This window comes from Oryzias melastigma, linkage group LG7 (assembly GCF_002922805.2).
Source record: "Oryzias melastigma strain HK-1 linkage group LG7, ASM292280v2, whole genome shotgun sequence".
Taxonomy (NCBI): domain Eukaryota; kingdom Metazoa; phylum Chordata; class Actinopteri; order Beloniformes; family Adrianichthyidae; genus Oryzias; species Oryzias melastigma.
The window spans coordinates 32662746-32690106 of NC_050518.1; the positions used below are offsets into that span (position 1 = coordinate 32662746).

Sequence of the window (27361 nt, forward strand, 5' to 3'; positions counted from 1 at the left end):
GAACACAGCGGGTCTGAGGAGAACTGCACCAGAACACAGAAACATCAATCCACCAGGAGGATCTGGCGCACGTCAGAGTCCGGTCAGCTGACGGCGTGACGAGCTGTGTGAAGGTTGGAACGCGAGAAACCAGTTTGTTCTGAAGTCAGATCAGAAACGGTGACGGTCATTTTTAGGTTCTTCTGTCAGAACCGAACCAGAGGACCATTCGGATACGGAGAAAAAAGTCTGATCCATAATTCTTCATTTGTAATAATCGTTTCATCTGGTGAAAATCGACATTTTCTCCCTTTATCAAACAGATACATCGGTTTAAAACTCTGATGACCCAGCATTCTAGCAGCATTTAAACGCATCACTTGGAGACATAAAAATCAGATTTGAGCATAAATGTGGATTTGTGTAACAAGCGATTTTGTCATCTTTAAATATTTTTGTATAGTTAGTTTCAAGCTGTTGTCATTTGAATTTGTACATGAGGAAATTGTGTTGTTTTATTTCATAATTTTGTTTTATTTTTGCACAAGATATTTTATATGAGATACAGATCAAGAGTTCCACACATGAATCGGATTGAGTCTATTTTCGCTCCACATCCGGACAGGTTTGACAGGATTCAGACACTCGGCTGTACAAACATCCTTTACATTCCGGAGCTCATCAGTGTCATGACTGAACATAAAAATGATTACAAAACTGTAGGTGTGTCAGAACAACGATCATGTCAAAACCCTCGTCGGCTTCTAAACCCCGCCCCTTCACCTTCCAGTTACCCCTTTAACATGGGAGATGGCGCCCGCGACTCTTTGATAACTGCAACCATCTACCCGATCAATGTGATTTTACAGCAGGTGTCCCCAAACTACCCCCCCCCAATCTGACTTTGAGATTGTTTGCTAACACTGTTAGCATCAATGACAGACAGAAAACACTTTCTCTGTTAGCCTGAAACTGATCCGGCCCCACACCAGTGAAGGCCCTCACATTAGCAGTTTGTCAACCCTCTACAGAGTATTCAGTAAATGCTGATCCTGTTCGGCCCGCGAACTCAGCTGGGTTTTGGATTTTGGCCCCCGGAGCGAATGACTTTGAGACCCCTGATTCACTTGACAGACTTCAAGAAACAATTTATTTATCTACATTTTATATCACGCTAACAAAGATCTTTTTGCTTTTGTTTCAGCGTATCACTAAGATAAGTCATCTAATCGATGTTGAAGTTTTACTGTATTTACCTTGAAAGTTTCAGGAACTGAAAACCACTAAAAGATGCTGCTGAGCCTGTTTCTCCATCACCTCCAGGAGCTGCTCGGTTGCTTTATTATTTGTTTCTTTGGAATAAACAAAGTCAATCGTTGGTGTTTGTATCCTGACTACTAATAATTGATATGGGCCCTGAAAAAAAAGTAAATACTGGTTGATCTGGACTACGAGCACGAGATTCTGCAGACCGATTGTGTTACTTTTGTGTTGTGCGCGAGCTTGAGTGATTGAAGACATCTCGAGCTGTCTCGGTTTGAAAAAGCTCAACAAGTAGCGGTTTGTTTTAGAGCACAAAGGTACAGGTGAGAACCTGCGACCCACTTCCTGTCCCACTCTTCACTCACGAAGCTTCAGTGCCCCTGAAACTCACAGCAGACCAGAACTGTCGCATAAACGCTGAGCGGCTAACAAACACACATACCCTCATGCACACAGACTCACAAAGCAGCTCAAATCAAGTCCTACTAGCAAACAGCACCATCATGTCGAGAGTTAGGAGGAAGTTTAACTGAAAACATGTAGGTTCAAACAGGAAGAGCGCTGAGTTTTGTAGATTCAAACCTCAAGATGGCGCTGTGGCAGATGAAAAGTATGTCAGCAATACTAATCACCCCCATGGAAGAGCAAAGGCCTCTTCAGACAGACTCCTGCTCTCACATCTCCTACAGCTGATTAAATGAGACTGAAATGAGGATTACTGTGAAGTTCAGCTTCAGTTTCAGAGAGCACGATGCAGAAAATACTTTAAGTCATGTAGAGTCCAGAGAATCATCACTGCAACTCCTCTTCCTAACAGTCTGAGAAGATTCACGTCTAAACTTCTGATGAGGCGTTCTGCAGAGCAACACTGACCCCTGCTGTGGACAAGAGGAACTGCAGGGAGCTGAAATGGTCTCAAAAAGTGACAAAAATGTTTTATTCCTTTTAGGGAGAATAAATGGTTTAATTTTGTCTGTTCACCTCAACCCTGCTCCTTTGATGTTGTCATTATTTATAGTTAAACCTAAATTGACATTTTTCAAAAGTGCTTGAAGTCTGAAACTGTTTTATCAATTAAAAACAGCAGCTGCTTCAGTTATGAAGATGTTTGATCAAACTCAGGATCTCTGGACGATGATTATTATTTTCTGCTCCAATGTTAAAGGAGGACTGAACTGTCTATCTAGAAACTAAATAAACTGTTTTCCTCTGAGTTCGTCCAGATTTTAAAACTGTTTGATCAAACCGTTCGATGTTTGTTGTGCTTTGTAACAGATTTGTTTTTTATTTTCTTCAAGATTACAGAAGTGTAGATATTCAGTCACATTAACCCAGAGTTTTTCAACCTTTTTTTGAGTCAAGCTACACTTTTTCCATGACAAAAATTCTGCAGCACACCAGCATGTAAAGCAGGTTAGACTCTGGAGTCTGTATTGAGGTTCAGTCTCTTCACAATCTCACGACAATTTTTGTGATAATTCAGGCAGAAAAGCTGGAAGTTGCGTCTGTTTTTCTTAAATGTTTTAATAAAAGTTATGATAGTTTTCAATAATAATTTTCAACTAAATTAGTTGAAAATTTGCTGAAGTAGTTGTTTTTTTCTTTATGAATTTATTAATGACTTTATTAATATGCAATTTTATGTGACCTTAAAAAAACAATATATTCTTTCCAAAGAGTGATTTAAAAAAATATTTATTTACATTTTTGTGCCAGAGAAACTATAATTTTAGAACAATTATATGATCACAATATACTCATTATATTCATATTTATGTTCAATTGTAACAACACAAACGTTACAATTGAACATAATTTTTTTGTCTTAATTCAAAATGTAACTTGAACAAAAAAATGTTTTATTTATTTTTAGGTGAATAAATAGTTTTATTTTAGTAGAATACCGCAGAAGTGCTGTCACTTTAACCCAATGCATTATGGGAGATGCAGTGCACAAACTGACTGACGTCTCTGAGCCTCATTATTCGTTCACTCTTTCCACGATCTGACACCAAATCCCACAGGAAGCTACACGGCTAAACCGAGCTTTAGCTGTTGTTTTTGTTGGGACTGTGAGACTTTATGAGACACGTTTCAACAAAGAAATAAGGATATTAACAACCTTTGATTGGTCAGACTGATGACATGATTAAGCCTCAAAGACTGATTGGTGGAGACAGTTGGAGGGGCGGAACTATTCCAAAAAACAGCTGTGGCTGAATTGCGGGACCATCATTCTTCTCAAAACGTTGTTATAGAATCAAATGAACACAAATAAAAAAGTATTGGATGGTTTTCATATCCGAACTATTCCGTGTTTATCAGGGCGTGTTTGATGAAAACAGAGCTGATCTCCTGGAGATAGAAAATGTTTTTAGATCAGAGAAAATGAATCATTTCCCACAGCACTCCTGAACATCTCTCACGCGCCACACTGGTTGAAAACACTGCATTAACCCAATGCATCATGGGAGATGTAGTGAAACACTGGTGGTGCTGATGCTCTCACGTCTTTAAGCTTCATTATTTTAAGTCTTTTTTCCACAGAATCCTGCAGGAACACCACCTCTAAATGTTATTTCTGTTAAACTTTATGAACCACGTCTGATTGGTCAGGCGGATGAGGTGTTGATAAAGCCTCCAAGCCTGATTGGTAGAGACGGTTTAAGGGGTCGGACTTTAACAAAATAAGAGAAATCGTCTAAAGCTGCAGATAAATCACAGAACAGACTCTCTGATCAAAGCGTTTGGAACAGAATCAAACGAACACAAAGAAAAACGTCGGTTAGGATCTTTCATATTCAGAACTTCTCAGCGTTACACCAGGACCTGTTTGGATGATCACAGAGGTGACATCCTGCTGATGGGAGATGTTTTTACCTCAGAACACCTGACGGTCTCTCACAGCACACTGGTTGAAAAACACTAAACCAAGTTTTATTTATGTTTTTTTTAAAGCACATTTTAAATAATAGAGTTTTCATGGTATTTCATAAGTCATGTGATGAACCACTGAATAAATGACTTTGCTAAATACTAGGAGTGTAACATTTCATTCAAACGTTTCCATTGATAATCTGTGGTTGTTGATCCGATTCAGTCGATATTTCCTCATTTTGATTGGATCCGATTCACTGATCTAAAATGGATCCGGTGGATCCTTCATTTAGTCGATTAGTCCCGACTATTAAAACAGTTGACTGATTTAACCATCGATTCGTCGTTTTCCAGTGCACGTTTTCCAGTGCACGTTTTCTAATGCGGCGTCTGCCATGGTCTTTGACACACGTGCGCCGGAGTGCTAATCCAGGTCAGTAGTGATGTCACAGGAAGTTCTAGGAAGACTCGGATAGCATAACAACACGCTAACGGAGCTTGAAAGTGGAAAACATAAAAAAAGTGACCAATGCAACATCTGGTTAAGATGTGTGTTCACACCAAGTGTACGTATGATCTGAATAGTCGACTAATTAAAAAAATAACTGATGATTAGTCGACTATTAAAACAATCATCAGTGGATCCAGAACATCTTGATCCAAACTTCCAGCAGACTCAGAGATAAAGACTGAGCAGTTCAGGTGAGGTTTCCAGAATCTCGTATTTCTTTAAGATCAGGTCTGTCATTTATTATCATTATTAAATGGAGGACCTCCTTGAAGACGAGATGTTCCATCTCTAGGGGTTTGTCCTCCCACTCTAGTTTAAATGTGTTAATAAATAAATGAATGAATGTCAGATCCATTCACATTTGAGTTTGACAAAGTTTATGTTTCTCCACGTCAGAATTATCATGATTAGAACATTCTCCCACAATGTATGGTCACATGACTTTGATCCATTCAAAGACTGATGGTCACTTTCTGCTGCATCATGACTGTTGTCCACTGTGATAGTTATTACATTATAGTAAAATAAACCTCAATCCAGATGGTATTTTCCAGTATTGATATGAAATTGATCTGATTTTGAAATGATTTTTAATGGCACAGGTGGATTGGATTAACAGATCGATCTGGTTGACTCATGGAAACATCAATCAATGAACTGAGCATCATACAGCATACAAACTCCACTGTGACACTTCAGAACAGAGAGCAGCCTTCAGAGGACCGGCGTGTCGATAGCCACACCGGGTCGGACACTCACCCACGCCGGGTCGGACACTCAGCCACGCCGGGTCGGACACTCGCCCACGCCGGGTCGGACACTCAGCCACACCGGGTCGGACACTCGCCCTCGCCGGGTCGGACACTCAGCCACACTGGGTTGGACACTCAGCCACACCGGGTCGGACACTCGCCCACGCCGGGTCGGACACTCACCCACAGCTCTGAAGAGACACGCTCCGTCCTCCTTCATCTTCTTGATGACAAATCCCTTCTTCTCCCTCAGAGCTTTTTCAAACCAGTGCTCCTGCTGAACACACACGTGAGGTAAGGTCGAGTGTTTGCATGAGTGGATACAAGACAGGAAAAAACAGAAAACAACCTGGAAAACCATCATCTTTGACCTCTAATGAGCAAGTCCCAGGAATTGTGTTTTTCAGATAAACCTGCAGCTCTAAACTCTCAGATCTAATTCATGTTTAGAGTAAATGTTGATGCACTTTTACACTCACACTCTTGACTACATTTTCATTTATTTTCAAAGTGTTCCTAGTGTCTTTTATTCATAATTACATCATTTTTAGTCCAATTTTTTTTCTAAAACCTAGTTTCTGCAGAGCGGCAGAAGTTCATCACCTTTGAGCTGTGGGCGGGACTGTTGGTGTGAAGTTACCTCACACTCATGAAATCTTTGTTTACACTCTCTCCCTGTAGCTTACAGCCCCTCACAACCTCAAGCCAACATCATCAGTGCATCAATATGGTTTCTATCCAGCCGTCCAGTTCTGGTCCAGATTCCAGGAAAACAAAGACGTTCATGGATCTATCTGTCTCAAAGTGAATCAGAGTGGAGCAGAGAGCTTGTGTGTTGCAGTTTGTACGTGACAACTATATGTTTTTTTTATATAGTTTTTTTTTTTAATAGTTTTTTTTTATCTGCTCCTGATTCTCAACAATTTAAAATAAAGAAATATTCAGAAATGCAGTTTTAAACTTCATTTTCTTAATATGTCTTCCATCATCAGAAAGATGCTACCAGAACATGCCAAAAACACCAATATTCACTGGGGTGGGTCTTAGAACAGGACTTTATCAGAATCCAGTTAACCCAGTCTGAAGCCTCCTCCACCCCCTCCACCCCCTCCCGTGTGCAGGTCAACATTCAAGGTCGTCCGCTGAGGTCAAGACAGACGCTGCAAGAGCTCGGCTTCAGGAACCTAAAGGTTTAAGAGGAAACGACCAATCCGAGGTTTGCAGTGGAAAAACTTCATACAAAAATCTTTCCTCAAAATATCAAAATATTGATCTCCACAAATCCACACACTGATGTCAGGAGATAAATGTATTAAATATATCTGCACTGAGACAACAGGTCTGACACTAGCGTCTATTAAGATGCTGAAATACCTTCTTTGTTGCTCAGATCTGCATCCAGCATCACCCCAAACTTCCTCATGTTGTCACTGAAAACTCACTCCAATGAAAAACTCCAATGAAAGTTTTTAAATGATTCTGGTTGCATTTTTCTGATGATGGAGAACATAAATGAAGAAAATTCAGCTCAAAACAGGATTTCTAAGTATTTCTTATTTATGGTGGGACACAGGTTTTTTTTTAATATTGTAATAAAACCAACATAATCATAATTAAAACACCACTGGGAACGTTTAGAAAATAAATAAACAAGATGATTGGACTGGGATTATAAAGGTTACTGAGCTGCTTTATTCTGATCCTGCCAGCCTCAGAACCAACAATCTAAACTTCCACTCTGTGCTGAATGACATTCAGGAAGTTCCCGCCATCCATCACTTGATCAGGAGACACAGCAGAATGATGCTGTCCTTCTCCTGAGGCCCAGGACAGAGCCTTGGGGCGCCCCACAGACCCGTCTGTCTTTGGGTTGACTAAACACAAAAGGTTTTGATCTAATAAACGTTTGAGAGTGACATATAAACCTTTCTCTCAGAGGGAAGAAACACCTGCCAACCATACACCAGGTGAACCATCCCTCTGGTTGATGGAGGTAAAACGCGTTGCTATGGTTACCTGGTGCTTCTGGAAAGTGGTGGTACTTCAGCTAAAACAATGTGATGTTTGCACGGGGATGATGTGAGCGATTCTTTTAACCAGGCTGCCCCATTCGAACACAATAAACGCCTTTTCCAGACTCCCAGAACTCCCGCCGGAGCCGCGTTAGCATCCGGTTAGCATCGCTGCTAGCAGCCGGCGATAGCTCCTACCTGCTCCACGGTGGCCGGGTCCAGCGACTGCAGCCGCGCCGCGTTCTCGTACTCGTCCTCGCTGTTGTTTCCAGCTCCGTCCTCTGTGTCCTGACTGGAGCCGACGCTGCCCGGTCCGGTCACTCCGGGTTGGCCTCCCCCGGCCAGAGCCGCGACCACCCCGCCGGAGCAGGTGCCAGCCTGCCGCCGCCTCTTGCTGAGCCCAGGCCCGGAGCAGCAGCTCCCCATTCCTCCACCGCAACCGACGCCGCCGGCGGACACGACGAGCTCACCGCGGGAGCCGGCAACCATCCCCCCGCTGCCGTCCCGGCCATCGCCCGGCCCGACGGGGGAAACGGAGCCGACGGGCGGCGGAGAGGCCTGCTGCGGCCGGGAGCTCGCCTCGATGCTCCGCCTGTCGTCCCTAGAGGAGGGCGGAGCGCTCTGGTATGACCACGGCGGAGGTGAAGCCCTGGGTCGGGCGCCGGTTCGCCCGGCGTGCGAGTGCGAGTGTTGGTGCGGGTCGGAGCCGCTTCGTCGGTCGCTGTCATCGGCGTGGTCCGGGACGCCCACCCCGGAGCTGGGCTTCTTCTTCGGTAGAATTGTCATGGTGGAGTGAGCGTGAAGGCAGCAGGGAGGGGGTCGGAGCGGCGAGTCCTCCCGTTTTCAGTCAAAAGTGTCGGCCTGCTCGCCTCCTGGACCGGCCGTTAGGCTGCAGTCCGTCAGCTAAGAGCCTTAACGAACCGAAACGAGCCGAAGAAGCGGCCGCTGGGCTTTATTCGACGTCGAGTTAAACAAAAACAAATCGGGTCTCTTCCCGTTCTCCAAAACATCAACACAGCCTGACGGCGCCGCGACGTCACTTCCTGGTTGCGAGGGCACTTTGGACGTCACGTGACCATAAAGCCATTTACCGCGAGAGTCCACATGGATTACTAAAAGTCAGAAAAACAGCGATTCCGACGCAAACATGGTCGTATCACAACCTTTGTTTTTATTTAACACAATATTTTTACCTTCAGCTGTACTTCTAATGGTCTGAACTTGATCATTTTCACTTTAATTTGGCATAAAACAGACTGAACTACAAGCTTCATTTTTCCTTATTTTTCTTGAATACTTGAAACATGATTTTTCCCCCCCTGACACTGTATGAGATTCTGATTGATGACCAGGGGTTTGCTGCGGCTCTCCAAGCCCTCCATTGTGGCTCTCTGGGTAAAGAAATATTTTTAATTTGATAAAGTTGCATATTTTAGGTTTATCTTATAGGTCCAAGCAAAAAAGTCAAACGTTTTCAGCTCTTTCCACCAGGCTCCTGACTACATTACCCATAATTAACTAACAATACATCAAGCAGTTTGGCTTCATAGTTTACCAAAACTGATTTTGACAGATGTTTGAGTGCTGTTTACCACTAAAAATCAATCTGAAGTCAATACATGCAACCAGAATTTAAGGTGCACTTTCCATTTTGAATAAAAAAAAATCAAGGATATTAAATATGAAAAACACGATAAGAGCCACTTAATTAGATTTTGTTTTATTTATTTTTTATTTAGAATTTTATGAATATCTGGTTGAGATGGACCACAAATGTGGTTTTGTGTGTGTTTGTCATCACTGCTGACATTTCACTCCTAACTACATTACCTGTACTGAGGCAATTTTATGTTGTACAGGAAGTCTTTTATTTTGAAAGAAAGTCAAGTAAAGACTATTTTCTCTTTACGTTTCTGTATTGCTTATGCTTGATAAAACAAACACATCCGTATTTACCATGATAGGAACAAAGCCATAAATACAAATCGGTGTCTTCTAAAGGGTGAAATCAGACTTTGTGGCTCCTGCTGGGATGTTGTAAGAAATCCTCCAGAAAGGTTCTTCAACTGTTGGTTGTAGTTGGACGTCTGACCCGATGAGGGTGTGCTGCACACAGTGAGGATCTTCTGTCCTCTTCATTGTTCAGTAGAGAGGATGGAGTCCAACCGTGTCTGGCTTCATGGCTGCTTTATTGACATGGACTTCTACAGCTCTGATCACGTCTTTGAATGTGGAGATTCACCTGCTGAACAGGTCTGGAGGAAGTGGATTCTGGAGGCAGACAGCCTGACCGAGCCTCAGCCACAACAGACCAGATTGAGAGCCTGGTTTGTCCCGTCAAACAGAACCAATCTGAGCCTGGTCCTCAGCAGAACCCAGATCCTCTGGTGTCCAGGTGCCTCACGTTAACGGGTGAACCACCTGGAACCGACACGCACCTGCAGCTTTGTCCTCAGAAGGTTCTGTAAAGTGTTGGTTCAGCTCATGTTTTCACCTCTGAAGAACCTAAAATAATGACATTTGTTTACATTTGACCTTTCTGCAATTTGTGGTTCCAGTTTAAAACCGTGTTTTTTAAATGATGTCTTACATAAAAACATTTTCAACTGAAATTGTGAATAAATAAATAAAATAAATCCTCTGTATGAAAACCATTTAAAAAAAGTAGAAAACAGCAGATTAGAATATTAAAAGCTAAACTGACTGGTTCCAGTCTCCTTATTACTGAAGCATCAACAGATCAATAACTGAATCAATAACTGATTAAGAACTTCAGATCATTTTTTGCTGATGTTAACAGGAGACGGGAATCAAACCCTCGTGTCTTCAGAACAGACGCACAGACACAGCAGTTTGAAGGGACAAACTATTCCAACAATTTGAGAGAAATCATGGCTGTTTCCTGTAAGCCCCTCCCCTTCACACTGCAGCTCCGCCCACAGCCCCCTTGAACCCCTCCTCCTGGACTCCCGGAACCACAACTCCTTTGGCGCGCGTGAATGTTGCTGCATCTGGGAGGGGTTGGGGGTGGAGGAGCATCCCGTGGGAGGCCAGGATGTCAGTCCTGCATGGAGGTCACAGGCACCTGACGGAAGAAGAGGCTGGACCCCCGGAAGAGGTGACCCTGGGGGGGCGGGGTGCACAGATCAGTTTTAAAGGAGGACACCTGAAACTCTCTGCAGCAGCTAGACGGTACCTTCTGACTCAGATGATTCCAGCAGTGCAGCCAGGATCTGAAGACAGGAGAGCGCGGAGGAAGGCCAGCAGCCAGCCTGACCACACAGCAGAACCGTCAGAGAGCAGCGGCCCCGCCTGCAGCCACTCCCACCCCCCAGATCGTTTCCAGCACTCACCCACAGTTGTTGACGGCCATCACGTCCGCGACCAGCATGAACGGATACATGAGAAGGCCGACCCCGATCTGCAGGAGCAAGCTCGCCGTTAGCATGAGCGTAAACATACCGGAGAGCGTGAGCCGACGCCCCAAACTTACGTCCATCACGAACTTGGTGTAGCTCCTGACCACCGAGGCCATACCCAACTGAAACACAGAGAGCAGCTGACTGGGACTGGAGCAGACCTGAAGGCTTGTTTGTACTCTATGACCTGTTCTGTCCTCTGAGGTCAAACCTCAACAGAAGTGGGAATTTCTTTACACGATTCTTACCATAATAAAACAAAAAAACTGCTTTCGAACATAGAGAAAGCAGGAATGACAGTTAAGGAAGTTTTCAGGGTATAAATCATATATTATACACATATATATTATTATTTTTTTTTCTGCATATTTTGACTTATCCTCTGGTGTGACATACATGTGCTTCTCTCAAACAACCACTAGAGGGTGCTGTAGGTGAGTCAGCGTTTACTACTGACAGCGAGAGAAGAAGTGCTGCTCCGTCTACGTCAGGTTTGGTAGAATCGATGCGATGGAGTCAGTCATCCGAAGAGAGTTTGGTTGACTTTTTAGAATGTTCTTTATGTATTTAGGATATTTGTTCATGTGCTGCACTAATCACTCATTCGTGAAGCTGAATTGTTCCAGTAGTGACGGCTGCATTTTCAGTCCATAATTGTCATCTATTGTGAGATTGTGTGAATGTTTAATAATCCTTCACCCTATAGTGATCCTGCTCCTTTCTCAGCATGTAAAACTCAATCACTCTTTCAGCGATCTCAACAATCTGGGTATCAAAACCTTGTTTAGGATTTACTGCTGGTATTTAACTTTATAGTTTTTGAAATATTGAGCAAAATATGCCTCACAGGAAATAAATGAGAAAGTCTTCAAATGTCAACATTTTAAGTAGAAGAGCAACAAGCCTTTAAATATATTCATAGTAATTTTCAAAAGATTTGAAGTTCACCAAATATTTTAGCAACATGCTAATGTTTTTGGCTAATTTGTTATCTATTGGGGTTTTTTAAGGCTAATTTAAAATTTAGTTTCAATTTTACCAGTATGATAAAATTTGAATAATTTAGTTTACTGATGAATTTTAGGCTAGTATTCTAGTTTACCCAATATTTTAGCAAGATGCTAACGTTTTGAGCTAATTTATCTATTGACGGTTTCTTAGGTTAATTTAGAGTTTAGCTTCTATTGTAGCATGCTAACGTTTTGACTAGTTTACTGAGGAAGTTTAGTCTAGTTTTTAAGTTTAGCTAATTGTAGCAACATGCTAACGTTTTTTGGCAAATTTTGATCTAATGTTTTTTTAAGGCTAATTTAGAGTTTAGCTTCGATTTTAGCAACATTTTTGACAGATTTAGCTTACTGGTGAATTTTAGGCTTTTGGAGTTTAGCTTCTATTTTAGCGACATGCTAACTTTTTTTACTAATTTAGTTTTCTTGAGGAATTTTAGGCTATTTTTTAGTTTAGCTAGTATTTATGCAACGAGCTACCTTTTTTGGTTAATTTGACATCTGTGTTTTGTTTTGTTTAGCTAATTTGGAGTTTAGCTCATATTTAAGCAACACAATAAATACTTTTAGGGATTTTTAAGCAATTTTACTACAAAATTTTCAGAAATTTAGGTCAACTTCAGCACTATTTCATAGTTCTTTAACGAAATTTCCAGTCTGTTAGCAAATTGAACATTTTGCAAATAGCTTCTTCATTTTTAGTAAATCCCTGCAGCAATTAAATTAAGTTGAACCACTTTCAACAAAAATCATTCACACTAGCATTAACGCAAGTGATGCAACTTTTTTAGTTATCATTTGCCTTTTAGGATGAAATCTCCATTCTTGTTTTGATTTTTTTTCTCCCAAAAATGCAACTTAAACTCCAGTGTGAGTTAGAAATGCTTTTTTTATTCTTTTTGTTGCTGCTGCCACTTTTAATCTGGATAACTCATAATCTGAAAATTAGACCAACATTACAGCTGGTAAGGTCTGTTGAAATGGACCTGTTGTGAACCTGCGAGCGTCCAACCACACTCACGTTCTCGTCCACAGCGTAGCTGTTGATGAAGTGAGCCAGCAGGTTGCGGCACCACAGAAGGAGGACTTCTCCCAGCAAATGGGGCAGCAGACCCCTGAGAGCAGACACACACATCCAGGTCCGACTGCGCAGCTCAGACTCACGAACACGCAGACGGAGTCAGACTTACACGTAGAATCCAGACAGGCCCTCCTCCTTAAAGATCCGGATCACGCAGCTGAAGATCCCGCTGGAATGTGAGGAAAACACAGAGGTGAGCGGCTGTGGGGACAGCACGTTTCTATGACAACCACCCTCCCCACCACTGGAAGCAGGCAACACAAAATCTGAACCTTAGACCATTTATGTTCCTTGAGGCATCTGATTGGTCAGTTTATAACTTGAATAACTTACAGGAAAACCTGTAGAATGTTTATTTTTACCCTTATTAACATGCTCATTCTTTTTGACTAATTTCGTGCATTAACACATTCACTTTCACAGCACTCACATCTGTATTTTTTGATAATTGCTTCACATCAGTAATCTCAGTCTGAACAACAACTTCTGTTTTGATATTAATCACTGAGATGAATTAAATCCTTTAAAGTGTGTTTCTGATCTGGCCTCTGATGTTAGCGTTTCAAAGTCTTCTGCCCCCCACATAAAATATTCTAGCTCCGCCCCTGATCGAAGTCTATGAGATTTTGGCTTCCTGGAGCCAGCAGGTACTTCCTGTTTGGAACGCCAAGGGGGCGGGGCCACTGAGTGACACTAAAGTGAGCTATTCGCTGATGGAAAGTCTTCATTCTAAAGAAAAGCCGAAGCACAAACAGTGGAGGCCGTGAATGCAGCTGAAGCATCAGTTCTGCTGCCGTGCACGTTTCAGCTCCGCACTGTCAGGTAGATCAGTGTGAACAGAGACACGTCTCACCGTGGACGACTTCAATGTTCTCAGCAGAAACAAGCCGGCGCTGAAGCTGATAACTGGTTCAGAAACACAAGAATCTTACCTGTATTTGACCTCTCTGCCAACAAACTGGGCCATGAGGCGCACGGACATGACTGCAGGAGAAACACCGCGAGGTCAGAGGAGGGCTCCATCTGAACTGAGCAGAATGACGGAGTGCACGTATCCGTGCACGCTGAAACATGTTTGAGCGAACCGGATCAGACGCGCAGCAGGACGTACCATGAAACGGGTGAGTGGCGAGTCTGGACAGGCACTGGACGACCATCTCATGAGAGGTCTGAGGAGACAACCGAAGACCACCAACCGTAAGCACGAGACCTTCAGGAGCGTGTTGAACCAGTGACCCCAACGATGACCCCCACACAGTCCTCAACAGCAATGACCCGAGTTTACTCCCCCCCCATGAACTTAAAGGTTTATCTCTATAAGTACCCGAACAGTAAACTGGAAGTAGACCACGTTATTGTAGTTTTAGAAAAGAATCCTTCCAGCAAACTTGAGTGTGGTTATGGTTGTCTGAAGGTGCTGACCTCTCACCTCTTTGAGGACGCTCCTCAGGGAGGTCTGCTCCTCCTTCTTCACCTGACAAACAAACATTTTCCTCTCAGTTCAAATCTCTATGGGAACCCAAATCAGAGGGGTGTGGTCCACCCCCCAGGTGGTTATGTCAGCAGTTCTTACGCAGTACTTCTACAAAGTGATGGTCACATGATCCACAGCAGGAGAACCGCAGGGCGCCGACCTCAACCACCACTGCAGTGTCACTCTTCACGCCAGCATCAGCGGCCTGTCCTCAGCCTCACCTGTTTGGTTTTGCCTCTGACCACCGTGGAGACGAGACTGGACAGGACACAAGGAGAGACGCCTCGGAACAGCCCCCTCTTCCCATCCACGCTCACGATGTGCCGAGCTGAAAGAAACGCATCGCTCAGCAGCTCTAGACTCCGCCTCAGGAGGGGGCGTCCACTCAGCTCACTCACCGTAGGAGAAGAAGCCGGGCAGGTACAGAACCCTCCTTCCAAACATGGTGCCCACGGTGGGAGGGAGAGGTTCATGACCGACCTGGAACCGAGAGGACGGAGGTGAGCGGCTGCTTCTGGAAAAGTTCTGCTGGGTTTCAAAGACCGGTGAGGATGAGGAGGAGGAAGAGCCTCTTCAGCACAACTCCCAGCAAACCCTGAGGCCTCCGGGTTCACCTCGACGCCAGGAGGGCCGTCTTTCTCAGACGTCTGATGGGATTTCTGACCAGAGTTTTCCAGATCTATTCATCAGTTTCCAATCAAAGAATTTGCCTTTCACTGAATTTCTTACATTTTCTTTACGCGTAAAATAGTAGTCAACTGATCACTGATTATTTTTCCAATTAGTCGACTAATCGGTGATAAATAATTTTAAATAATTAATTTTAAATAATTAATTTTAATTAGTGCATGTGCACAAAATGTATTATAGGAGTTACGAATCAAGAATATGCACACAGATCCATAATTAAGCACAAATTAAGAATTATACATGCGTCAGTCAGGGTAATACTTATTTCTCTCCATAAATTTGGCATCTACTGAGGTTTTTTATGCTAATTTGGAGTTTAGCTTCTATTTTAGCAACATGCTAACGTTTTTGGCTAATTTAGTTTACTGAGAAATTTTAGGCTATTTTGGAGTTTAGCTAGTATTTAGGTAAAGGAGCTACCTTTTTGACTAATTTGGCGTCTACTAACGGGTTGAAAAGGTTTTTTGGGCTGATTTGGACATTGGCTCAATATTAAGCAACACACTTTCAAAACTGGCATGTATCAGGATTTTTAAGCAATTTTACTAGAATTTTCCCACTAGCATTATCGCAGGTAATGCAACTTTTCTAGTTTTATTTATTCCATATTGCTTAAAGAAAGTTTTTTTTTCTGCCCTTTTCCAACTTTGAGCCCCTAAAAAATCCAGCGCACGTCCCTGAATGCAACCCTCCAGCTGTGGCTGCAGCTCCTCTGTGGAGCCAAACCGGGGCCAATATTATCTGAAACCTGAAAAAAATGTTAGTGTTTGGTCAAAAAAAATATAAATGTAAAAAACTTTTTGCAATTCAAAAATAAACGTAGTTATTTTCAGTTTCGAATGTTCTGTTTTTCAGGTTTCAAAACTCAAAATTTCAATTTCAAAACATATTTTTCACTTTCAATTTTTTTTTTTTGTTGCAAATCTGAAAGTTTTAGTTACAAAACTTTTGGCCCCGTTGTGGCGCGTTGGGGTGGGGCTAACGAGATCGATGAGGGGGGGGGACTTCAGTCCTGGTGCGTTCACTGACTCTGAGAACTGTAATAATTACCATCTGAAAATCTCTGTTTAGTCTGTACTATCATAGTCTGATGTTGTCCCAAGACGGGTGTAAAAATCAGAGTTTTATCGTGTCCAAAACGCCGTTTTAACCGGCTCAAAACGCCAAATTATTGAGTTAAATACAGGCAAAATGTCCTTATGCTGGAATAAAATGACTCTGGTGGGTGGAACCACTTATATACAGTCTATGGGTCGAACTTAAGCCTACAGAACACTATGATCAAACTGCATAGGACCAGTAACACCAATAGTTTTTTCCATTTCATTTATTTGAGTTTCAAATAAAATTGGCCCCGGTTTAGCTCCATACTCCTCCGGCGGGAATCTCGAGCCGAACCAGAACCGCTAGCAAAGGCTGTTTTTACAAAACCGCTTAATTTATTCATTTAACTCCATGAATTTGAACTATCTGTGGTCCAAACGGTGGGGCTGCCGTTTCCTCCTCACTCCGGTTGTTTCCATGTTTAGCCATACAGTTTTGGCGGCGGCGGAGCTCACAGGCATCCGGCGGCGGACTGAGGTGAAGTTAGTTGGATATTGAATGTTCGGCAGACATTCACTCTGTTCATGTTTAGGGACCGTCTACAAATAAAAGTTTTTTTTTTCAATAACTTTTAGATTGTTGGATCTAATTGGTCCAAATCCCTCTAGAATGACAACATTAACTAAGATCTATCGGGGTCAGCAACTTAGATTCACTTTTGATGCTTTTTCTATTTTTAGTCAATTGTTTACTGTAAATTTTCACATTTTTCCTCAACAGCTTTTAAGCTTTTATACATAATCGGTAGTGATGGGCGACATGGAAAAAAATGTATATCACGATATAGAATATTTTATATCACGATATACAACAATAAATCATATTTTCAGCTATTCTCTGAAAATATGCCTGATGTTTTGGCAGCTTTTGTGAAACGTTGCCACAAAAGTTGGGATGTTTTTAATACAATATTGTTTTGAAAAGCGCCTAAAAAATGTTAATTATGAAATAAACTTCCCATTCTCATATTCCAACTCTTTATTGTGACAGATGGTCTATGAAAATACTTCATCATCACTATATACAATGTTGCTGTGCTGTCATTTAACCTGAACAGAACTGTGAAACACAAAATGAACTTTTGGTCCTCTCTGCTCACAATAACACAAATATTTGTGTGTTGATTTTAACATACTTTAGAATAAATTACATTTTCCAGTTAAAAATTATAAACTTAAACAAACAGGATGATCAGATGAATCCTCAGATCTCCGTGTTCTCCACAGAATGAGGAAAGGTTCAGAATGTCCAGAGTCTCTCTGCCTTTTTCTCATGATCGCTCCGTACCTGCACCCCCACCCCGCGCACGTTTGTGTTCAAGGTACCTTCACCTGGCCGCGTGCACGTTTGTGCTCAGGAAACCTTCACTCCCCCGCATGCATGTTTGCGCACAGCGAACCGCCACCACCCTGACCGTTCACGCGCGTCTTGAAGAGAACAAAGTCAGAGAGAAAATAAAAGAGCACGGCTCCCGGTAAGGAGTCAGAGGAAGCTGCGTCGTCATCCATGACTGTCGTCACGGTAGATTAGTAAAGTTGCAGGATGCGCAACAAATCGTGAAAAATCCTGGAGGGTCTGAATGACATGTTTGGCGTAATAATTGATCAAATTAGCTTAGCAACGATATGAACGATAGAGGAGAAATGGGACGATAGACACTTTTCTATCGCCCAGCACTGCTAACAGCTTTTAAGTTTTTATATCTAATTGTTCAAAATCACTCTAGAATAATAAGATTAACTCAGCTCTATAGGGTCAGCAACTTAGATTCACTTTGGATGCTTTTTTGTATTTTTAGTCAGTTTTTTACTGTAAATCTTTACGTTTTTCTAAATAGCTTTTAAGTTCCTATACCTAATTGGTCCAAATCAGTCTTGAAATCTAATTATAATTTACAGTAAAAACTGACAAAAAATAGAAATTACATCCAAAGTGAATCTAAGTTTCTTTAAGATCTCAGTTAATGTTATTATTCTAGATTGATTTGGACCAATTAGCTATAAAAACGTAAAAGTTATTAAAACGGTTTTGTTGACTTGTTGACGGTCCCTAACCATAAACAGAGCGGATGTCTGACTAATATCGATCTAACTCGATCTCGTTGCTTCCCGCTCCACCGAATATCGATCCAACTCCACCTCGGTGCTTCCCGCTCCACCGAATATCGATCCAACTCCACCTCGGTGCTTCCCGCTCCCCACGGCCCCTTCCCGCCCGCCCGTCGGGAGCAGCCCCCCGCAGGGACGTGTTAGCAGCAGCGGCTACCTGGATTAGCAGTCTAACGTAGACCAGCGGGTGCTTGGCGGCGGTGACCCCCGCCACCAGCAGCAGCACCGCCGCGTCCACCTTCACCGGGGTCGCTGCGGGGTCCGGCTCGGCCGGATGCTCGCTCGGCTCCATCCCGAGTGAAGGACACTGACGCTTCCCGTCCACCGAGAACTTCACCGTCGAACTTCCGCTGCAGATTTCAAATTAAAAGACGACCGGATGTGGTTTTTCAACGAACAGAAAAAGTCACTAAAAACGCAGATGTTCGTTCTCCGGATCCGAACCACAGATCAGGTCAAATAACAGCCTCTTATCAGCACGCGGAACTTAAACAAGTGGGCGGGGTCTCACGCGAGAAGAGTTCCAATCTCGTGCAGTCAGGTTTGATTCCTACAGGGATTGATACAAATTAGTGAACATACACACACAGGAGAAAAAAAACATCAAAATAGTACCAGCTAGAAGCGCAGTAGGTCAACTTGGGGATCCTTCCAGGTGGACACAACATGAAGGTCATCATCACGTTTTCTTCTAAAGGAAACAGACACACACAGACATTAACACCATCATGGCTATAACCAAAGAAAAGATGCACCAGAATGATAAATGACATGTCTGTGCAGCTTCTCCCACAACTTTTAGACAAACATTCTCAATCTGAAATACTCTTCAAATCTCGTGTCACAGAACAGGAAATGTTGACATCTAACTGAGCTGAAATATTTAGTTGTGAATGACTAAAACCTTGAAAAATAACATTTTGTGCACAACCTCTTGGATGTGACAGCACTTGGAAACTTCAGGGTCGTCCGTGTGGTGCAGCTGGATTTATGGAACAGAAACAATAAGACCTCAAATATCGGCTAATCCTGAACTCTGTGATCTACTTCCTGAGGATAAACACATTTCTGACCAATTTCAGCTTGAACACACCGACACGTTTCTCTGTAGAGTTCTGATGCATCACATGATCTGCTGCTCTGACCTTCACTGTCCTCTGAGGACATCTCTGTTCTTCTGGTGAAGCAGATGAAGCTCTGATCCATGGATGAAGCACATCAGCTGTCTGGGCTTGAACTGACACTTCACAGGACAGTTTTTATCTGACAATAAATCCAGAGATGTTTCTATAAATACACGAACCGTCTCCCTGCAGGCAGAGCCTGGAGAACTCCATCACAGCTAAATCCTCTCGTCTTCTAGCATCTTCCGGTCCCCTCTCTGATTCCTCAACACTCGTAAACCTTGTTTAGTGATGCTTTCTCCTTAGAAAGAGAAGACCCCGCCCACCATGCGCCCGAACACAACAGTGCATGTGGGGAGTCCTGAACTCCAAGCGTCTGAGATGAAGCAAGAGGCAAAAGTTTCTCCCCTGAAGAACTTTGTGGCTGGAGGGGTCGGGGGAACCTGCTTGTTGCTGGTTGGACATCCACTCGACACCGTCAAGGTCAGATGTCTAATCTACAAGTGCTTGAAAATGATAAAAGGATACGGAAAAATATTTTAAATAATTTACAATTAATTATAGTCAGTTAATAAAAAGTGATGAACCCTTTTTTTCCTTTGTACTGTTTATGATGACACATTTTTATGCATTTAAATAACCACAGTTTATCACACTCTCAAACATCACATATTTTGGCAGAAAGGCTTTTATTTTCTAATGTTAACATGTGATTGTTGGCGCGAGTGGTGTCAGCTAACAGCAGCGAACAGCCTTTAATCTCCACGCAGCATCAGATGTGGACGGGTGTTCCTCTTATCTCATAGCAGCGTGTCAACCGTCCTCCTTCAACGCTCTGCCTCTGTCCTGGTAACCTCAGGTCATCCTGCAGACACAGCCTAGAGCTTCGGCTCTGTACTCTGGAGTGTACGACTGTTTCTGCCACATTGTGGTCAGACAGGTAAAAGCAGAGTCCTGCTCCAGACACGTTTTTTAACGTTTAAAACCCTGTTTTTACAGTTGTTCTGTGCTGTAGGGCATCGCTGGTCTTTATAGAGGTATGGGGGCCCCTCTGGCATGTGTGGCCCCCATGATGGCCATCAGCTTCCTCAGCTTTGGTTTGGGGAAACGGCTGCAGCAGAGCGACCCTGAAACGACCCTTTCGTGAGTGAACCCCCAGACGCTGCAGCTGTAAAGACCCACTCCGATGAAAACGGTTTCTTTTTCAATTTGTGGCATTTTTCTGAGGACGGAGGACATGAATAAAGATCAAAACTTTGAAAAAAATCTACTTTGTGATGTAGAAACTACTACTAAGCCACAGTCTTCAAGCTCCGCCCCCTTCTGATCATCCACCTGCAAACAAATAGATCCATGAACGTCTTTGTTTTCTGGTCTGAGCTGGAGTCTGGATCAGAACTGGACGGCTGGATAGAGATATTTCTCACCGTTTTTGTTGTACCACCAATGTTAGGTTGGGGTGTGAGGGGCTGTAAGCTAGCAGGAGATCATGTGAACAGAATGTCACGGATCAGCAGGCAGAGACTCAGACCCAAAAAAAGGCTCAGGTTCACAAAATAATGAGTGTTAATAACAGATCAAACGATGATTGGGGTGGCACTTTAAGGCTACATATCTACCTGTGATTAAAATCTTAAAAAACATTGTTCCGTCTCTCATCTCTTTCTTCACAATACTCCAGCGATCCTTACAGCGATTGGAGCAGAAACCGTCACTCAGGTGGATGTCCTAAAGCAGGATCTGGTACCTTCATGCTTCTGTAGACACACATGTGACAACACAGCTGATAGTAACACGTCATGGTTCCTGAAACCACCACCCATTCTGTGCCGAGGTTCTAGACCCTGTATTCCTCCAGCCATAACTGAGCTCTCTGTATTTATGCTCCCCTGCTAGCTTACAGCCCCTCACACCCTCAATCTGACACTAGCAGTGCAACAAAAACGGTGAGGAATATCATTTCTATCCAGCCGTCCAGTTCTGATCCAGATTCCAGTTCAGACGAGGAAAACAAAGACGTTCATGGATCTGTTTGTCTGACAGTGGATGATGTGGCTGTAGCGGAGCAGGGAGACTTTGGCCTACGTCTCTGCTTCAAGCGTATTCAAACGGCATTTCTTCATCTGCTCTTAGAAATACTCTGAAATACAAGTTTTCATCTCAAGAAAAATGCCACAAATGATGTTAAAAACACCAAAAACATCTTCAACTGTTTTCATCAAAGTTTGTATTCATAAAAATAGCTGCTGTTTGTTTGTTATGTTGAAACAAAACCTCTTCATCTGTCGTGAAACTGATCCAGTTTTCTTCGTGTCACCCGGTTCCTTTCAGACACAGTCAGATATTCTTGTCAGGCTGTTTGGCGGGAACATTCACCACAGTGGTTGTTGCACCAGGAGAAAGAATCAAGTGTCTGCTTCAGGTATTGACAGTGGGCTTCTCCGATTCTGGACACATTACAGTCCAGAACTACGGTGGCCCTGAAGGGTCACACCACAGCACATTATGTTAAAATGGACAACACTCACAGTAAAATGCGTACATATGACACGACTTTGCACTCTGAAATACCGTGTATAATATACGCCAAACATGCTTTTTGCGTGCATATGATACGCAATGGTAGAGAATAGGTTGCGCCGGCGTACAATATACACGACTTTTTAGGTTTGGTTTTGATCACGTGGTCAGAAATCCTCCGGCTCTTTTCTAAATGACGTCGTTCCTGGTTAAGGTTAGGATTACGGTTATGGTTAGGGTTAGAAAAGCAAATTGTTCGTTTTTGGGGGTGTCTGTGATGCTCACGCCTCCACCAGGGGACGTGTCAAACGTGGAAAACACATTTAAGACGTATTATATGCACGCAAAAACCGGTTTTGGCGTATATTATACATGGTATTTCCCAAATCGTGGCATATGTATGCATTTTACTGAGACTGGGCTGAAATGGAAGTTGGACTGCTTTTATTCTGAAATTTCCATCGGGCTAAGAAGCTAACAGGAAGTTACATCACAGTTGATGAGCTGCGGCGGGAATACACAAGAAGCGGTCAAGGTCGTAAAGTCTTCAGAAGTAATGAATGTTTATTCCGTTGCAGGTATACATGTCAGAATAAAAGCAGTGTTATGACCCTTCAGGGCCACCGTACTGAACAAGCATGGGGACAACAATAACTATTATGAACTTTATGACATAAATATTAACAAGCAGCAGAAAATGACATCCCAGTTTTTAATGTCCAGGTTCAATCCAGAAGTGGAGAGTCCAGGTATGCAGGCCCGCTGGACTGTGCCTTCAAGCTGTATAAGGACCGTGGGATCCACGGCGTCTACAGAGGAACCGTCCTGACTCTCATCAGAGGTTCAAGTCACTCCAGCTCGTCTGTGTTTGAGCCTTTCTACCATCTACAGATGAAGACGTGCAGCACATTCATCTGCTGTTCCAAATACCGTTTTGAAATGATCACACTGAGATGAAACTTATTTTTTATATGTTCCACATGAGAACTTCATCTTAACTTTTATCCCAAGAATGTATCCAGACACAGTTTAAATTGAGACATAAGTAAAGTTGTAGTGCTGCATTTCCTCAATTATTAGTTTTCTCCAAATCGAGAAACAGTAATTTACATTTTTTAAACCACATTTTACTTCCTAAACTTTTGATTGACTTTTTCACAATTAAGATCCGTTTTTTCATCATTCATATATAAAAACATGTTAGTCTGATGCCTGAATCGTGAGGGACATCATGTACTACATTAAAAATCACAGTTATTGAAATGAACGTGTTAGTTTCTATTCCTTAAAAAACTTTTCAGCCGTGTGTTTTGTATTTGATTTATTTTAGAGAATTCCAAACCAATCTCCAGTTGAACAGACCTTCAGTGCTGCAGCGTTTATTCATTCTGAGTCTGGACTGAGGAATCATCCAAGACTTTTTATTGACAGCTCAGTTTATTCTATAAAAATGATGTGTTTTCCAGAGGTTTGTATTAGTGCCAGCATGTCCTTCTGTAGCTTTAGATGAAAGCATAAGCTCTGCTGATCCAGAGGTGATGCTTAAACAGATCTGTGGTCGTCTGTTCACACAGAACCGCCGTCTCTATAGGAGGAGGATGAAAAGCTATTGCAGCCTGAAGCTGATATCTGTTCTCTCTGTCCTTCTGCAGACGTCCCCTCTACTGGTCTGTACTTCTTAACATACGAATACCTCAAAGGTGCGCTCACACCTGTGGGTCAAAGGTCAGTAACGACTTCTACAGCCTAAAGATCTCTGGATCCCTGTTGGTCTAACCGATGATCTCTGCAGTGTTTCTCAGCTCAGCACTCCCAACATTTTACTGGCTGGTGGGGCTGCAGGGATTCTGAACTGGACAGTCGCTCTTCCCCCAGATGTCCTCAAGTCCAACTTCCAGACAGGTCTGAGCAGAACTCTTTACAAAGCTCCAGAGTTTAGGAGACCATTGAGCACGGAGGGAAACAGAGAATAAGATCCAGTTTATGCATGTTCCTGTCATGTGCTGCAGCTCCTGAAATAGTGGATGGATTACATCGCTGTGACCCTGTGTAGTATGTTTATGGAGTTATTTTGGGACCAGGAATGTATTATTCTTCCAAAAACATCCTCATGTCCTTAATGAATTTCAGCTAAAACACAGTTCTTACAGTTATTGCAAACTAAGAACCCCAAAAGATGTCGGTTGGACTTGTTTCAGCTGCAGATGGTCGATACGGCGGTCTGTGGGACGTCCTGAGAACACTGCTGCGTGAAGAAGGACCCAAGGGGCTCTACAAGGGGTTCAGTGCAGTTCTCCTACGAGCCTTTCCAGCCAACGCGGTAACATTTGTGTAGAGATGCATTCTTCTGCTTGAGCTCGTGCACATACCCATGCTGCTGTCCTCTCCCGTCTCTCTTAGGCCTGTTTTCTGGGGTTTGAGGTGGCGTTGAAGGCACTGGACATGGCTGCACCACGCTGGTGAAACCAAAACTTTCCTACACATCAAAACACTTCCAAATACTCCACAAACAGGAAGAACGTCACCTCTAGAGTGTCCGTCCTGAGACTGGAAGGTTGTGAGTTCAAATCCTGACCAAGTCATACCAAAAATGGACCCAGTGCCTCCCTGTTTGACACTCAGCATTAAGGGGTTGGATTGGGGGGTTGAACCACCAAATGGTTTCCAAGTGCGGCTGTGTCTGTAGCTCACCACTCCCACAGGTCAAATGCGGAGAACAACTTTCACACAGCTCCATGGGTGACCGCTGATGGGACTCTAACATGAGACAATGATGTGATCCATCACTACTTACTCTAGAGCGCCTCCAGGTGTTGACGTGATATCACACCTGAAAGAAGCATTCTTTATTTTATGTTTGTACCTCATTACTTATTAAACCTGTTAGTGTGTGACACATCTGTGGTTTTATTTGAATAAAGACATTGTTATGTGTGATGTGAAACAGTAGAACATGGGCGGAGTCAGTTGGGTGTTTAGGGTTTGGGCGGAGTCTGTCACTGACTCCTGTCTCCATCTCCTGATCAGCTGTTTCCTCTCTGTGGGCTTTAACTCCATCTCTGCTCCATCTGGCTGTATCAGCCATACTTGATCACAACAAGGATGTTATGATCAACTAAAAATAGATGTAATAAAACTTTTTATTTAATTTAAAAAAGAAATAAAACTTGAGTTTGGAAAAATGTTACCTTGTAATAATTAAATAAAAAGTGTATTTATGTCTTTTGTGTGCTTTTGTGAAAAAAGAGTCTGCAATTAAAGTTAATCTATCTAAAAAAAAAACTAAATAAACTGAATAAATTGAACCCACACTGGAACCACAGACTGAAATTAAATTGAATTAACCAAACCAAAAAAAAGGTAAATTACAAAAAAAAATGTTAACTCTGAACAATATTATTGAAAATTAAGTCATAATTTAAAACTAACTTTCTAGATCATAAACATGATAAATAACTGGTTCGTGCTGGTGTTCTGGATCCACTGCTTTAAGCCTCATTCTCCTTTTCCTGACCGGGATGGTAACATTTCCATGAGATCCCAGAAACTGGATGTGTGAGCTCTGAGCACCGACTATCATCACCCGAGCAGTTCTCTTCCTCGCCAGTAGGTGGAGTCACACTTCATGAATCTCACAGTTCTCCTTACGAAGAAGACAGTTTACGTGGAGACAGGAAATAGAACTTTAAAACAGAAAAAGAAGATTAGTCTTTTTGTCAGGAGACAAACAGATCATCAACTACGAGACTTCAGGTATTTAACCTTTAGTAGTAGACTTTTTTTTCCACAGTAACGACTTTAAAAAACTCTGTGAAGTATCAATGCTCACATTTGAAGGGGAAGTCAGGACGGACTTTAGCCTCCGCGCTTTAGCCGCGTCATCGGCTAACATTAGCATCGGCGGCGCGTTTGACAAGTTTAAAAACTCGGACACGAAACTCGAGGAAAACAGATATAAGTGACGCAGTGGCCGTCTGCCATCAAACTCAATGGGTTCTTTCAAACGGTACTAGTGAAACACGGGAAAATACGGTTGAACTGTCGGGGCCTGCGTAAGTTTTACCGTTTGTACCGACGGAGAAATACTGCGGTCAAGTGAGCCGCTGTTCGTTTTTCCGTGGTCAAATCAGCCCTCATTGGATTTTTTCTGCGAGTTTCATACAAGACTTACGGTAGCATGTTCGTGCTCGCTGGAAAATCCTGGAGACTCCGTAGAAAACATTATATTTTTACTGCTCATAAACGCATTCACATTACTTTTTATGCATGTGATGTTTATTAGAAAAAACTGTGCATTACTTTTTTTTGAATCAATCTCAAAATCTCTTGTATTAGTGAAATAAAATTGTTTAATTCTGGCTGTGAATTCATCTCAATCATTATAAATCCGACACAGACTTACTTAGTCCTCAATAGAAATTTTCTCCTTAAAATATAAAACATTTTTATTGTATAGTTTTTCAGAAAAAATACATCAAAAATGCCATATAAGGTCTAATCTTTACATCATTTGGCTGACTTTGGGTGGAACTAATTCCTCAGTTTCAATTTAGTACTTCACCATTCCTTTACAGACCTCCTTAGTACTTCAGTGAGTACTACTCCTGAAAATCTGAAGCATTTTTACTGTATACTTTTTGAGAAACGTACATCTGAAATACTATGAAAAGTGTATTTTTTTTATTCAGTTGGCTGACTTTGGGTGGGACTAATTCCTCAGTTTCAATTTAGTACCTCACCATTCCTTTACAGACCTCCTTAGTACTTCATGGAGTACTACTCCTGAAAATCTGAAGCATTTTTACTGTATACTTTTTGAGTAAAGTACATCTGAAATACTATGAAAAGTGTAATTTTTATTTAGTTGGCTGACTTTGGATGGGACTAAATCCTGTGTTTCAATTTAGTACTTAACCATTCCTCCACAGACCTCCTTAGTACTTTAATGAGTACTACTCCTGAAAGTATGAAGTATTTTTACTGTATACTTTTTGAATAAAGTACATCTGAAATACTATGAAACTTGTAACTTTTTAATAATTTGGCTGACTTTTGTTGGTTCTAACTCCTCAGTTTTAATTTAGTACTTCACCATTCCTGTTCAGACCTCCTTAGTACTTCAATGAGTACTATTACTGAGAGTATGAAGCATTTTTACTGCACACTTTTTGAGTAAAGTACATCTGAAATACAATGAAAAGTGTAACCTTTTTATTCAATTGGCTGACTTTGGGTGAAACTAACACCTCAGTTTTAATTTAGTACTTCACCATTCCTTAACAGACCTCCTTACTACTTCAATGAGTACTTCTTCTAAAAATATGAAGCATTTTCACTGTATACTTTTTGAGTAAAGTACATCTGAAATACTATGAAAAGTGTACCTTTTAGATCACTTGGCTGAATTTGGGTGGGACTAATTCCTCAGTTTCAATTTAGT

At 42.3% G+C, this 27361-nt stretch overlaps 4 protein-coding genes across 8 annotated transcripts in view; 2 read left to right on the top strand and 2 right to left on the bottom strand.

Moving 5' to 3' along the window:
- otud5a (OTU deubiquitinase 5a) overlaps window positions 1-8432 on the bottom strand; it is a 20349-nt gene extending 11917 nt beyond the window's left edge. For 2 of the 3 annotated variants that reach the window (XR_002918269.1, XM_024263846.1), the window contains exons 1-2: window positions 7593-8432; window positions 5566-5659 (exon numbers count right to left, since the gene is read on the bottom strand). Coding sequence is in view for 2 of the 3 variants with exons in the window: in XM_024263846.1 (XP_024119614.1) it covers window positions 5566-5659; window positions 7593-8180 (682 nt within the window). In the remaining variant the exon portion in view is untranslated. The remainder of the gene's footprint in view (window positions 1-5565; window positions 5660-7592) is intronic. The other variant, XM_024263847.1, reaches the window with a different exon arrangement.
- A 666-nt stretch (window positions 8433-9098) lies between these two features.
- Window positions 9099-18712, bottom strand: LOC112140841 (mitochondrial carrier homolog 1). The gene is made up of 12 exons (XM_024263850.2): window positions 18435-18712; window positions 14774-14855; window positions 14597-14703; window positions 14331-14375; window positions 14013-14070; window positions 13834-13885; window positions 13011-13070; window positions 12842-12935; window positions 10888-10935; window positions 10748-10815; window positions 10591-10666; window positions 9099-10518 (listed from the first exon to the last, which is right to left on the bottom strand). Exons 1-12 carry the CDS (start codon window positions 18567-18569, stop codon window positions 10453-10455), a joined length of 891 nt encoding a protein of 296 aa, XP_024119618.1. The 5' UTR covers window positions 18570-18712; the 3' UTR covers window positions 9099-10452.
- A 55-nt stretch (window positions 18713-18767) lies between these two features.
- Window positions 18768-25299, top strand: si:dkey-150i13.2 (mitochondrial carnitine/acylcarnitine carrier protein). Its single transcript, XM_036213003.1, has 9 exons — window positions 18768-19884; window positions 20261-20341; window positions 20417-20544; window positions 21733-21823; window positions 22645-22762; window positions 23574-23646; window positions 23714-23823; window positions 24120-24241; window positions 24322-25299. The coding sequence occupies exons 1-9, from the start codon at window positions 19729-19731 to the stop codon at window positions 24382-24384; spliced, it is 942 nt and encodes a 313-aa protein (XP_036068896.1). The 5' UTR covers window positions 18768-19728; the 3' UTR covers window positions 24385-25299.
- A 218-nt stretch (window positions 25300-25517) lies between these two features.
- Window positions 25518-27361, top strand: part of LOC112140864 (proteasomal ubiquitin receptor ADRM1) — a 14846-nt gene continuing 13002 nt past the window's right edge. For 2 of the 3 annotated variants that reach the window (XM_024263881.1, XM_024263883.1), the window contains exon 1: window positions 25518-25674. The gene's annotated coding sequence lies outside the window, so the exon portion shown is untranslated. Of the gene's footprint in view, window positions 25675-25800; window positions 25974-27361 lie in introns of those variants that run through there. The other variant, XM_024263882.2, reaches the window with a different exon arrangement.

Excerpts from the sequence above, each read along its gene's own strand:
- LOC112140841 (XM_024263850.2), bottom strand. The coding sequence starts at position 18,569 with ATGGAGCCGAGCGAGCATCCGGCCGAGCCGGACCCCGCAGCGACCCCG. Across the intron at positions 14,856-18,434 it reads ACGTTAGACTGCTAATCCAG|GTCGGTCATGAACCTCTCCC; the intron begins GTAGCCGCTGCT and ends TCTCGGTTCCAG. Across the intron at positions 10,667-10,747 it reads ATGGCCGTCAACAACTGTGG|GCTGGCTGCTGGCCTTCCTC; the intron begins GTGAGTGCTGGA and ends CTGTGTGGTCAG.
- si:dkey-150i13.2 (XM_036213003.1), top strand. The coding sequence starts at position 19,729 with ATGCGCCCGAACACAACAGTGCATGTGGGGAGTCCTGAACTCCAAGCG. Across the intron at positions 22,763-23,573 it reads CGTCCTGACTCTCATCAGAG|ACGTCCCCTCTACTGGTCTG; the intron begins GTTCAAGTCACT and ends GTCCTTCTGCAG. Across the intron at positions 24,242-24,321 it reads GAGCCTTTCCAGCCAACGCG|GCCTGTTTTCTGGGGTTTGA; the intron begins GTAACATTTGTG and ends CGTCTCTCTTAG.